This window comes from Parasteatoda tepidariorum, chromosome 7 (assembly GCF_982258835.1).
Source record: "Parasteatoda tepidariorum strain Cologne lab strain chromosome 7, Ptep-v5.0, whole genome shotgun sequence".
NCBI lineage: Eukaryota > Metazoa > Arthropoda > Arachnida > Araneae > Theridiidae > Parasteatoda > Parasteatoda tepidariorum.
The window spans coordinates 46517469-46531998 of NC_141761.1; the positions used below are offsets into that span (position 1 = coordinate 46517469).

Sequence of the window (14530 nt, forward strand, 5' to 3'; positions counted from 1 at the left end):
TTTTCAGTTATTTTTAATTTATTCAGCTATGTTTAATTTATTTATTAATGGTTAAAAAAAATTTAATTGTGAGATATTTAAATTGTTGCACCATTTGATATTTACGTAATTTTAAATACTAAAATCCAAAATTTGACGGGAATCACTCAAATAGCAATTGAGAATTTAAAGTTTAAAAGTAATATTTCTCTGTATTTGCGAAATACGCAAAAAGCAAAATTAACATTAAAAAAATCCAAACTGTCAAGCACTCTTCTGCCTAACTATTAGGATAATATTTTCTAGCGGCTACCCCTTCCCTCGTTTGGGTTGAGAAGAATGTTTAAAATATTGTCTGCACAAATATTTGAACATATTTAAAGTTAAACAATCGAAAAATTAAGATTTGCTTCTTAGGACGTGAAAATACGATGTAAGTATTGTGAATTTTTTTCTTCTTTTTTTCGGTCTTCCAAATCAGATAAGTATGTCGAATAATCTTACATGTTGCCCAAAAAATGCAAATGGTCCTATCACCTTCATTGTCATAAAAGTGTATTCTTAATAACAATACAATATTTTAGCGTTTTCAAAACTTAAAGTTTTTTCTTTCTAAAAAGAAATTGAATTGTTGAAATTTAGTTGGTTTAACTAAATAATTTTCGTACAAGGAATTGAATACATTTAAAAGAAGAAGAAAATCTATATTATTCGGGGAAAAAAATCATTTTCAATAAATTGCTTGCTATCTAGGCCATGGTTTATCCTATTAGCAATTAGTTACTGCTCCGTTTTATTAATTATGCCAACTAAGATTTTTTTAAACAAATTTTAGCTTTCAACTGGAAAAAGGTTTAAAGTATAGATAAAAACGTGCAAAAATTAATATCTTTATCGATGTAATAATTCAAAGTTAATAACAAAATAAATTCGTTGTAATCTGGTAAGGTATTTCAACAAGTATTGATAAAACCATATAATGTAAGAAAATGCTGGATTTTAAAAAGGTAATAACTTTTAGCAACGTTGAATTATAATTATCTTATTTCATCACAATTTTATCTGCGTAATTATTTTCTTTTAATCGGTATGAAATATAAATAACAATTTCAACAAAATTCACTCTTTGTTTTTCTCAAACATTCCAAAAGTGTAAACATTATATGATAAAAACAATTCGAAAAAAAATAATTTATTTCTATCTATTTAAAGATTTATCACATTGGTAATACTAGTCCAAGTAGAAAAATAAAATAAAACAACTGTATTAAGTCTATTTACAAAAAAGATTAACAATTTCAATAAATTGAGGCCAAGTTTTGGTAGCAAGTATATTTATAAATATAAACTAATCAGCATAGTAAAATATTCATTCACTTGCTAAAAATATTAGAAAATTATCTAGTTACTCTTTTGCTTGTGGAAAAAAAATTGATAATCAAAAGTAACAATAATGAAAAATTACTTTCAAAATTTAAATTTTTATGTACTTATAAACCAATGTTAGTTAAAAGAAAAATAATATATATATACATATATTTATGTGTCGTACTTTTATTAGTAATTGTCATAATCGGTTGCAATTATTTGTATTGAGCTCTTTAAATAATTTATAATATTGTGAGAATTTTATTTTACTTGATTAGAATTAGTCAGAATAAGCTTTTATTATTTTGCTGTTAGCAAAAAATTATTATTTTTTCAAATAACAGCTCTCTTTGGATTAATTTCTAATAATGAGTGATATTTATTTCTAAATAGTGTTATTATCCTTCGTAAAAAGAACTCAGTGCAAAATTTTTTTAAATATATCATGTTTGAAAAACTTTAAAATTTAACTGTGCTTCATTAATTCAGTTAACTTGTCTTTACTTTTGATTCATCTGATATAATAGTATATGACTTAAGTATTTTGTGATGACTTTATATTTCGAATAAACGATGATTTAAAGTACGCATAAATACAAGATTATTAAATTTAGAATTGTTACAGATTATGCTATACAGCCAAGATGATTACACTATTCAAATAATGTGTTTATTTTGCATTCTAAAAAATAGAAATATAATTTCTTTTGAAAAGGCGCCTATTCAAGATTTGGCCCAGGCACTGTTTCCCCTAGATACGTTTTTGGAACTCAAAAATTGGTGAAGGGGGAAGCGACTTCTCGAAATTTATTTATTCGAATTTAGAACTTGAGCTCACTACAAAAAACGTCTTGTAAACCCGCATTATATTTAAGAGCAAATAGCACGAATTAGAAAAGGACAACACAAAAGGTGGAATTCGAACTCATCACTGAGAAATGTTTGGCGGAAAGACAATACGCTTCATTCACGCTTTTCAAATTTAAATCCAAACGTTTTCAACTACCTATTTTTGGTTAACTTAAGAACCAATTAACATAGGATCGCTATTCCACAAATCATTCTTTAAGAATCATATTCAACGCATTGTCCGGAAAGAGTCGAAAAACATCCAACTACATATCAGTTCTTTTTCAATTTTCGTTCGTTTATATACTTTACGTTCTTTCAGTTTACAAAGTTAACTATACATTTCATCTCAAGCTAATAACTTGAGATACTTTAAGTCACAAAAAATTATTACCTATTGTTTTATTTAGAATGTTTTTAATTAATAATAACATAAAATTTTATGTGTTCACTTTATTACGTCACTTTACAACTTTTTGTCTTTATTACAATTATGTCTCACGTGATTGGGTGTGTTTTGCCAGAAATAAGCCACCAATGTTTACAGTTTCAGGTAGTGATTTCTCAAATAAGATGAAATTGAATTAAAATGACTAATACAGCATGAAAAAGTTTGTATAACTACTGCGCCAATGCAACATGCCTGATATCACGTTTTTCCATCATATATTCTGTGCAATACATTTTAAAAACTGATTTTTTTCATTCTCGTATTACAAAACTTCTAGATAAATGCAAACCATGACTGATGACCATAGTGTCAATTTAAGTGAAGATGAAGATGAAATTGATAACAATTTTGCACAGCCTGAATTACACGGGACCCTTAATAAGTGGACAAATTATATTCATGGTTGGCAAGATCGTTATATTGTGTTGAAAGATGGAACTTTAGCTTATTATAAATCTGAAGATGATACAGCTTATGGCTGCAGAGGTGCCATAAGTATATTCAAAGCAATTATTAAAGTGAGTTTTATGTGCAAAAATGACTTAATGGAAATTACATCAAAACTTTAATGGGTAGTTTCTATAAAAAATTTCATAATTAGTTTTTTTTTCTGAAAAAATAAAGTTTGAGGATATATCCCCTAATTCGGTTTGATTTCTCAATGTTTCTCATTTCCAAAACTTCTGTTTTACTTGATGTATTTTATTACGATAATTGTCACTTGCCTCAGACATGCTTTTTAAGAGTTTTGTAAAGTTTGTCTTTGTAAACAATATTTATTGTATAATATGTTTCCTGGATTATTTTAAACAGACACAGCTTCAGATACAGCATAATCAAAACTACAGTAATTTTATATTTCTTAATATTACTTTTTGATAATATTTTTCTTTCCAAAGTTATTGAACAATTACTTTGCTAAAAGTAGCGCAGTATATTTCTCCATTAAATTTAGAACCAAAAACCAGCCATAAATTTATACAAAATTGTATCTACTTACTTTACTATAAGATTGTTAAACTTTAACCATAAAGTTTTTGTCTCATTTTTTTTGTATACAACTTTGGGGGTTTTTTTATGTTATGTTTTAATATTCTATTGTTTTAGATGTTTCAAACTTCCAAAATGATACGGAAATTGAAGTCAATTTGTAAACTAGTAATAATGTCGGAACATATGATGATCCTGAAATATCAAAGCATTATAAACAATGAGATAGTTATGAATAACTCTGATTCAATTTACGCCTTTCACAAACTATTTTTGTTATTTACAAGTAACTTTACATTTTCTCTTATCACCTTTTCTTTAAGTATAAAGGTTTTTCTTAGAAACAATCCTTTGAATTAGGTTTAGGAAAAAATTTAAGGATAAGTAAAGTTAAGATTTATTTGAGAATATTTCAAAAAATATAACACAATGACAACTTTTAAAACATGCTATTAAGTTTCAAATGTAAAGATTCAAGAACATTTCCTGCATCAGACGTAAGAACGCTTGCATTGTTGTTATACCGATCCCACTCTAGCTTGTTTCCGATATCTTATTGAGTGTTTTATAAAATTTCTTTTTAAAGATTTCTCAGGTACAAGTTTTGTTAATTATAAAAGCACAAATTAAGCAAATAAACCAATTGTAAAAATAGTGATTTTCAATTTTTGAAGTACTTATTGTTTAAAAATATATATACATAAATGAGAATAAATAGCTTAAGTACAGGAAAGATTTTAAAGACATCTAAGCTTTAAAATAGTTATTTTTATTTATGTATTATCTGGAGTGATCACTAAGAAATCAGTAATCTATATAAAACTGGGTAACTAATAGACGCATAAATGAACTTATACTTAAATTTAAGCAAGTTATCCATGAAAGAAATTGTTTTTCTGTTATGCTTTGAATATTTTCATATCATGGTTGATTGTTAGTAAAATTTTATAAAAATTCACATACAGTAGGGAACCGATTATCCGGAATGATCGGGACCATCGCTATTCCGGATAACTGATTTTTCCGGTTTTCTGAAGCGCTACAAAAAGCCGTTTTTTATTGTTAAACCCAACTAAAAAAAAAAATTTGGGAAATAATCTTAAAAAAGAAGAAAAAACAATGAAGTAATACACTAATGATTATTTCCAAAATGATGGTAAGGTAAACATCTTTCAAAAAAGAAAGAAAAATCCTAAAATCTTATGAGGAAAAAAATTTTTTTTTTTTTAAAATGGCGGGAAAATTAATCGAATTTCGTTCCGGTTTTTTGGTTTTCTGATTTCCAGATAACGGGTTCTGCACTGTATTTATTACCAGTGATGGTTTCTTATTTTTATGTTTTAATTCTTATTTTATAATTATTAATTTCTTAACAGAATTTCCATTTTCTATAATTTATATTTTTTACTTATTGATACCATATCAGGGGTCTGCCCAGGCCACATTTACTACCGTTTAGCGGTATGTTCACAAATTCAACTTTAGAAAATACAGTGTTGGTTCAAAAACGGTGTTGTTGGGAAAACAGTGTCGGTTAGGAAAAACGGGGTTTGTTCACAAAATACATACTTTTTCTTAAAATTTTATTTTTTTATCCCGTATGAAACGATAAATCCGTATTTTTACCATATTTTTGTATTGATTTTTTTATTAGAATTTTTAATTTTCACAAATTATTTATAAATTTTCACCAAATAGTTACCTCTCCAAAAAACCTAGACTAACCCCTGCCCTATGTCATTTTCCTATAATCATTGACTAAATAATGCAAAACTCTATCAATCTTAGATTTTATAAATGAATTATTGTTCATGTCAAAATGATTCGTCAAAAGATTTAGATAAAAGGAAATACTTTTTGCGAACACATCTCAATTAAAAAGTTTTCTGCATGCATTGATTAACTCTTGTAATTAGTCTCGTCCTTGTTGTCGCCACCTCATTTTGTAACAATTTGTTTGAAAATTGTGAATATTTTTTAAAGATATTTGATTTTTATAGAACCCTATATTGTTTCATTCCATATGGATGAGTTTCGTAATTAACCAAAAAATTTGGAAATAGAAATTCAAAAATTTTATGTGCAAAAACACTTTTTAAATAATCGAAAAATTGCCTACAATTTGAACAAAAAAGTATATGTAAGAAGCATTTATCCACAGAATGTTATCAGCGTTGTTTTAATATATAGGTATATCAATGTGAAATTTTATTTATTTATCTAAATTGTGTGAATATAAATCTGAATATTTGATTTTTAGAATCACGCAAATACTAGTCACGACATTTAGTTTTAAGCTTGCTTGAATAAGAATCTTGGATGTTTAATTTTAAAATGATGATAATATGAATCTCGATGTTTGATTTTAAAATCGTGTGAATACGAATCTCTATATTTGATTTTATAATCGTAAGATAACGATGTTTAATTTTAAAATTGTGTGAACATGAGTTCCGTTGTATAATTTTTAAGTCATTTGAACACGAATCATAACTCTGGCTTTTAAATTGTGTGAATACAAAGCGATATTTTTGATTTTAAGAAATACAAAACAGGATGCGCAATCTTAAATTGCATAAATAAGAATCACGGTGTGTGATTTTAAATCATGTTAATGTAATTTTAAATCTTGTTGGCATTTGTAGGAAGAAGCGTAAAAATGAATCGTTTGTTTCTCGAAAATTAAAAAAAAGAGAGAACTTCCTTTTGAAGAAGCAGATTTTTTCTTTATTCTTCTTTAGTGATTGTAAAAAAAAATTGCTAATTGCTCAAACTGTGTTTGTGTATATTATACAGGTGATCTGTTCCCCATATATTTGTTAATTCAATTGTATCACTGTGCATTCTCATAATACTTTACATGCCAAGCCTAAGTTCTTCTTTGCATAAAGCTATACTTAACTAATATTGATACGAAACATAGACATTTATTTTTCTGAAACATTGAGCCAAAGGCAAACTAAGATACACACAGATTCTTAATATGCTATAATAATAATCCCCATTGATTATCATAATGTAATTGCTTGAATTCTTTTTAGTAATTTGTTAGTTGAATTAAAAATAAAGTATTTTAATACCTTAATTCTTATGTTTTAGCCTCATGAGTTTGATGAATGTCGTTTTGATGTTAGTGTCCATGACTGTGTTTGGTATTTAAGAGCTGAAACACCAGAGGAACGAAATCGATGGGTTGAAACGTTAGAAGCGTATAAGGTAATATTTTTATCCGTAAAAATTCATAGCATTGATTTGATATCTGACGATTTTTGAATATTTTGTTTTGCTTTTATAATTCATGTTATTTATAAAAATTTGCAATCACAAATATGAAGATCGTATGTTTTATTACTGAATTTATTATGGTAAATAATTATATTATTTACCACAATATTACTTGGTAAATAATTATAAACTTTGAGTGAAATTCATCATATGAATAATTCTAAGTTTTTTATTTGTTTTTCTGTAACACTGCTATTCCAAAGAAGCTACTTTCAATAATGCAGATATTATTTTTTTTTTCCAAAAAAAAAATGTCATTTTAGATGCTTAAGTTGAAAATAGACAATTCAAAAGTCTTATCAATAGACATAACTCAGAAAATATTAAACATGTTACCAATCAGAATGTTACAATGTAGAAGAAAAATTATTGCTCAATTTTATTATATTTACTTTAATTTTATTATATTTAGACTCTTCTTGATCCATGAATCAGAATTTATTGTCTAAAAAGGTGTTAAAGTGACATGCTGGTTTCATGAGTTATTTAAATATTAATCACTATAATGCTTACACAATTTGTTATTCCTGTCAATAATATATTTTTTAAAAGTAAGGAAAAGGTATGATTACTTGATATTTTATCTTAGTGGATCTAATATGATGATGACAGATAAACCATGAATGCATAATTGGATTGGAAAAATTTTGATTATTGTGAAAATGTTCATGTACAGAAGCTGTAACTCATAAATCACATTAAGTGTGAAACATGTTGCAAAACAGCTCTAGAATTGTTTACAATTGTTTCTGTAGGAAATCAAAATGTGTTCTGTCAAATTTAAACAGGAATTTAAATTTTTCAGACTTATGTAGTGTAAATGTTTGAGATTGATTATGAATATTATTTGGCTAATAATCGCCATTATCAATGAAGTGCACCATTATCAATGTAATTAAATACCATTATCAATGAAGTGCGGAAAACAAAAATAAATCCTTAGATAAAGAAATTAAAATAAGAATATGGAGCTTTACGAGACATATATTAAGAATGGCTAGTTTAGTATCATCTTCAACTGGGCTCAAGAAGAGACGCCCGAAACTTGACACAGGATAATGGAGAGAGGAATGAAGCTGAAGTAAACTAGTTTATTGGACGTAAAAGTAGCTGCTGCTGACAAGGGAGTGTAGAGGGCCTTATATGCCACTGGGCATGAACAGAGATGAGAATGATATATTAGGCTTATTTAAATCTAAAATTTTTATTAATTTTACTTAGCAACAGTTGGAAGTAATAACTTGTTAAAATATATGTTGAATAAAAGCTTTTGTTCAACTATTAAATTATAATTTGCTTAAATTTTAAAATTTGTTTTATAGAATTTTGACTGTGTCAAATGTTTCTCTTATATCTCTTCTTTCTGGAATTTAAGATCTTTCTCTTGCATTTTTTTGACTAAAGGCTGGTTATTAGAATATAAGATAGCTCCGTCATTTGCATTTTTCTTGAGAAAATTATTACAATTAGCTTTAATTTTTTTTTTTTTTTTTTTTTTTTTTTTTCAAATTTCAAATAATGCTGTGAAATGTTTTATTTCCCATAATGTGTCTTGATTATTATTAATTTTTTTAAAATATTATATTTTCACTATAAGGAATAGTATGCATTTTTTAAAGCTATTTTTTAAAATCATTTTCAAAAAAAGTTTAAAAATGGGCCCCTGTTATTGTTTGGTAATAAAACAAGACATGACAGGTAATTTTTGTTATTAATGGGTTAGTTCAAATTAAAAGTTTGTATTTCTTTTATCTATTTTTAATTTGCTATTGGCCATGTTTTGAATGAATCCAGTCCTTTCTAGATATCCATTTTTTTATTTTAAAAAAATGATGCATTTTATGTGTAATTGTTTGATGTAGTTAAAGATAAAAAAAATTCTGCAAAATCAGTTGTAAATATTTTTGACTTCAGCTTAATCAAATGTTTTGAATATTATTTTTAATAGTAATTTTTTTTATCCATTCTACTCTAATTATCTGTAATTTATTTATATAGATTTATGTACTATGGGCAAGAGAGAGATATTATTTATGCATAAGATTATTAAATCAATTGACACTAGCCAAGTTTCAAGCAATTACATGAATGGTTATAAACAATTATATATATAGAAATATTATAGGCAATTGATGTGGTGATACGTCATTTTTACAACTAAACAGATCTTTTGTATTTAGTTTATTCTTGACTCATAGGCATAGCTAACGGAATGGATAGAAATTGCTTGACTACAGATTGTTTTTTTTTTTTTTTTTTTCAATGTTCATTGTTAAACTAGAAGAAAAAATAATTTTTTCTGGGCATCATCACCATTTTGAGCCAAATCATTGGTACAAAGGTAACAAAAAAATTAGGGAAATTGAAACTTTTAACTTTTACAATTTTTAAAAATTTGAATTTTTTTTTTTTTTTTTTTTCTTAAAGAAATTATTATTTTGAAATAACTTAGCCATGTTGTGTATTTCATAAAAAACTGAATGAAAATAGATAAAAATTTAACTCTGTATGTCAAATAATTCTCAAATTACAGCTGTTTAAAAATTATAAAACTGTAAAAAATAATGAATTTTCAAAATTTCAAGCATGTGTGCAAAAACTATTAAACTTTTTCAACACAGATTATATATAATTGATTTTTAAGTCTATTGCCTTATTAAATTTATTAAAGTCTGCACATATGAAGCACCCATTTTATGTCCTCTAAAGTAGTTTATAATAATATGAAGTACAAAAAGTAAATTATATTTTATTTGTATTCAACTAATAATTTAGTAAATACAAATATGACAAAACTGTTTTATGTCTTGAAATTTATCGTTTTTTTTTTTTTTTTTTTTTTTTTTTTTTTTTTTTTTTTTTTTTTGGTCAATTTGCTTTTTTTTTTTTTTTTTTTTTTTTTTTTTTTTTTTTTTTTTCAAGGAAAAAATCATTTTTTAAGCAAAATTTTTTTTACATTTATTTCATGAAATTTGATCCGAACATACAAATTATTATTGAAAAATTAGGATGTCTTGGGTATTAATAACTTAATTACAATTGAAATCAAAAGCCAGTGTTCATTTATTTTATACCTAATATATATTACTGGTCATGTATTGACTGAATCCAGCCTTGCTTAAATGTCCATTTAAATATGAAATAGAAGTGAGACATTACATGTGCAAGAATTTAATGAAATGAAATATAAAGCTCATCTACGAAAAAGTTGCTAATTTGTTTGCTTTTTGTTTAATGTTTCTAAATACTCTTTTCAGGGTGATTCTGCATATGGTAGTGAAAATAGTCTTCGGAGACATGGCTCGGCTGTATCTGTTGGATCCACGAGTCTTTCCAATGCTAGTATATCTTCTTTCAAAAAAGCTCGTGGTTTAAGAGTAAAACTTGCTGAGATGGAAACATTCAAGGATATATTGTGTCGTCAAGTGGATACCTTACAAAGTTATTTTGATGTCTGTGCAGAAATGTTGACTTCTGATGAAAATCATAAAGATAATGATGTTCATAGTAAGTGTTTTTTTTTTTAATATTCAATTGAAATGCAATTTTAATTTTCCTGTAATATTAAAACTGAAATCATGATCACGAACATTGGTAGAGGCTGCTGATAGAGTTAAATGTTCCCAACTTCAGTAGATTTATATTGGTTTATTCATATTAGTTTTTAATTCATTAAAACAAAAGCTTTTTACTTACTTTTTAAAGTTGTTCAGAATCCTTTTCAATATAAAACTGACTCACAATTCAATATATTCTACACTATATTAAGAGGATGTGCTCTTCTTCATATATAGGGGCCCTAGTTATGAGTTAAAATTAACAATCACCACTGGCTACAGGGCTAGTAAATATAGCAAATGTTGACAATTAAAAAATTGCTTGCTGATTGCCGCATTTATTGTTGAAAATTCGCCTAATGTGCATTTTATTATAATTTTTCCTTGATAAACATGGAATTATTATAATATTCTGAAAATTTCTTCATTTCACGCTTAAAATGAACAGCTGGTGCTCAAAACCTTAATACATCTAGGGTATCCGCGCACCTGGAAAGTCATGAATTTTGGTATTGAACAAAATTTGTCATGATTTTAAAAAAGCAATGAATTTAGGCGCCAAAAAATCTAATTATTAAACTGGAATTTACCCCTTCCCCAATTTGTTGGTGTTCGGAATATCTGAATTCGTAACAAACTCCCAACTCCCAGTCATATTTTATTAAAATATAAAATGTTTTTATCATGCTCTTTAAAAATTGTGTTCTTTCAAAAAATGAAAGAAAAAAAACATCATTTCTTGAGCAAATTATCTTTTAAACTTCTGTGATTTCAGAATTTTTTTTTTTTTTTTTATCAATTTTAAATTCTAGCTGAAGCAAGCCAGTGATTGGCGAATTATTTTTATTCCGAAATGAGAACAGAAAAATCAGAAGTATTTCTTTCCTTTCCCTTGAACAAGAAAAGTATCTTTAGAATATAATTCTGCGGAAAAAGGAAAAAAAATTACTTTTGAGCTATTTTATTGCTTGAAATCTTTATTTTCTCTGTTTTTTAAATTAAAAATCTATAATTATGAGGATGCAGAGTATAACAGTTTTTGTTACACCTATAATTTCAATTAATGTTATGATGCTTTTTTAAATTTACTATTGTGTTTTTGTCGGAGAAAATAGTAGCTTCGTAAAGTCATGAAAAATTCTTGGAATTAGTCATGAATTTGAAATTCTAAAATGTAGCTATATCCTTGGAAGACGAAACACTTTTAGATTATCTTCTAGAAGAGGGTGCAAGTGGTTAACGAATGTCTTTTTGTTTTTTAAAATTTATTTGTGTTATTTTCCCAGATAACTTTTCTCCTTTTTTGAATAAATTATTCATACGAAGTGGCACCTAATTCTGAATCATATTAGCTGATTTATAAATTTTTCAAGTTGATTTTATTTATGTATAATTCTCTGTAAGCTTTGTAACACTTGCTCCAATTTCTACTCACAGTAATTAAAATGCTACACTTTTCTTGAACTGATAACACAGCTTGCTTCCATTTATAAGAAGTGGAAAATGTGTTGATTAAACTAAAATAATATTCTCCAAATGAAAAGATGGATGAAAGAATGAAAATTATGATTTTTATTATTAAGCGAAACTAAGGTAACCAACTTCACTGATTAACAAAACATTCATTTATTACCCACATGAAAAAATATAGAATTTTGAAGGGGGGGAAATAAAACTAAGTATGTGTGTAAAAAAAGAAAATATGGAAAGTACGTCTGTAAGAGAAAAAACACACACCTACTTTGGAATTAAATTCAAAGTATTTGGTTGAAGAAAATTTGAATAATCTAGGTTCATCTACACCTAGTTTATTTCTGTTTTCTTTTGATTTCATGATATCAAGATTTGATTGTATAATCTTTGAATTATTTTTATGATTACACTCTTATTTAAAATTGTTGTCTCAAATTTTATTAATGAATAGTTATTTTTGTTTTAAAAAAAAATTATTTTTGAGCATTTGTGTTTACAAATTATTAAAAAAAGAATTTTAATTCAATTTTTTTTCTGTATTTAGTAAATCTTATCTATAGCTTTTTATCAGTAAATGATATAATTCCTATGCTGTAATAAAGAAAGTAGCTACTTTTGATTCTTCATTTATCTTATCTAAGTGCTAAAGTCTTCTTCAGGTGATCACAAAAGAATATTGTATACTCAAATTCTTTTTTGCTGTGTTATGCAGAAAAGAATAACTGAAACTCTATCAACTTTTTTTATTCTATTTATTTGCTTAAAAAGCATTTTTACTAAGATTTGATAAAAAAAGATTTAATAAATTTGTTCGATTTTTACTTTGAAAAACTACACTGTATTTTAATTCTTTAAATCAAAACAACTGTATTTAAATAAGTTATCATTTATTTAATATTTATAGTGGATGATATTGATGATGATTATGATGAAAATATTGCCCTAGGAAGTGATCAAAAGAATAGTGATTCACCTACACATCGTTTTAAAGGTAAAAATAATTTGTTCCATTTGATTTGGAAAATTTTATTATAATTTAAAAATTCAATTTATATTAAACTTGAGATTATTAGATGATAATCATCTTAAATGATAAGATTATAAAATGTTGATAATTGTGGTTTTGAACCAGCAATCTTACTATGTGATTTATTGAGGCAGCTGATTTGAAGTGACAAACTTCAAATCAGATTTCTTTTTATTTGGGTGTTTAGTCTAAGATTTAAATTTTGCCAGTTCTTATCTTGGAGACTGAATTAATTGATGATATTAAGAATCTTATTTAATTGGAAAAAATTTTTAGTCTTGCTCTTGCTACTCAGTGTTATCAAATTTGTTTAGAATGCATTTCGAACAAATCACTTTTTCTTTTTTTTTTTACTTAATATTGTTTTATTATATATTTTATAAAGTACACCAAAACTGATTAAATATAAAATTACCTCAGCAGTATTTTTTACACAGTCTCTGTATTAACTTTTTAAAACAACTGTCAACAAATGTTTTTAATTACCTATTAAATTTTAATTTAAAAATGTTATTCTGTATGCACTTTTCTAAAACTCTACATGTTAATTAATTTTTGTGTATAAAAATGTGCAATATTTTGCTAGGGTATAGAATCCCTTGTTTGCAATTATTCACCAAAGAATTGCAATTGTTAGAGATTATTTTGCAATCACCTTTGTTTTCTGAAACAAAACAACTGCTTCTTCAAAAACTGAAATTACTCTCCTTTTTTTTCCTCTCTTTTTTTTTTTTTTTTTTTTTTTTTTTTAAGTCAACAAGTTTAACTATCCCATTTATCATGCTCTCAAGACTCCTAAGTTTAATTTTAAATCAGGGGCTTAACCTTAATTCATGAATTAAGAAACATTGATTAATCTTGTTCTTCTGAATATAATAAAAATAATATAATTACTTTCACATAAATAATATAAACAATTTTGATTAAATTGTAAGATTTTTAGAAATATCAGTGTATATAAATAAAAAAAACTTTTTTTTAAGATTTTTCCATTCTTAATTTAAATAAAATTCAGTTTTAGCTGAAAAATAGAATTTACCTAAGATGAGTTTTATATTAAAGATGCATTTATTAAATTTGATTGGAATACAAAAGAAAACTTTGAATGTTAAGACTTATATTGTCTCTTAATGCATATACGTACAGTATCATTTGTTCTATATTTGAGCAAATACCAGCCTGTTTTGATAAATATTTACTGCAATGTACTGATGATTGACTGTGAAATAATGAGTATTCCTCACGCTGTAGGATATGTGTTAAAATAAACCTTTCTAAATTCTTGAAAGATAAATAGAAAACATTAATGTTTCTTTCAATGTCATTTTTATTTTATCTTTATTTTGTTTATAGCTTTCTTTTTCTTTCTGTAGTATATATAGGTCTGCAATTTTAAAAAGCACTGAAAAACATATTATAATATTTTGGTAGTTTTTCTTAAAAAAATTTTTTAACCCTAAATTATTTTTATTAGGAAACAAAAGTTAAGTTGTTATGGATTTTTGGTTCTAAAAGGTTTTAATGCATTTTGTACCAAAAATAATTTACCTT

The 14530-nt window shown here is 25.6% G+C and overlaps 1 protein-coding gene across 1 annotated transcript in view; it reads left to right on the forward strand.

Annotated features, from left to right (window-relative positions):
* The first annotated feature begins 2570 nt into the window (after positions 1–2570).
* cert (ceramide transfer protein) overlaps positions 2571–14530 on the forward strand; it is a 30317-nt gene continuing 18357 nt past the window's right edge. Inside the window, exons 1-4 of the mRNA XM_087167813.1 lie at positions 2571–3165; positions 6737–6853; positions 10180–10429; positions 12857–12943. Coding sequence (XP_087023939.1) covers positions 2929–3165; positions 6737–6853; positions 10180–10429; positions 12857–12943 — 691 coding nt within the window. The 5' untranslated portion in view covers positions 2571–2928. The remainder of the gene's footprint in view (positions 3166–6736; positions 6854–10179; positions 10430–12856; positions 12944–14530) is intronic.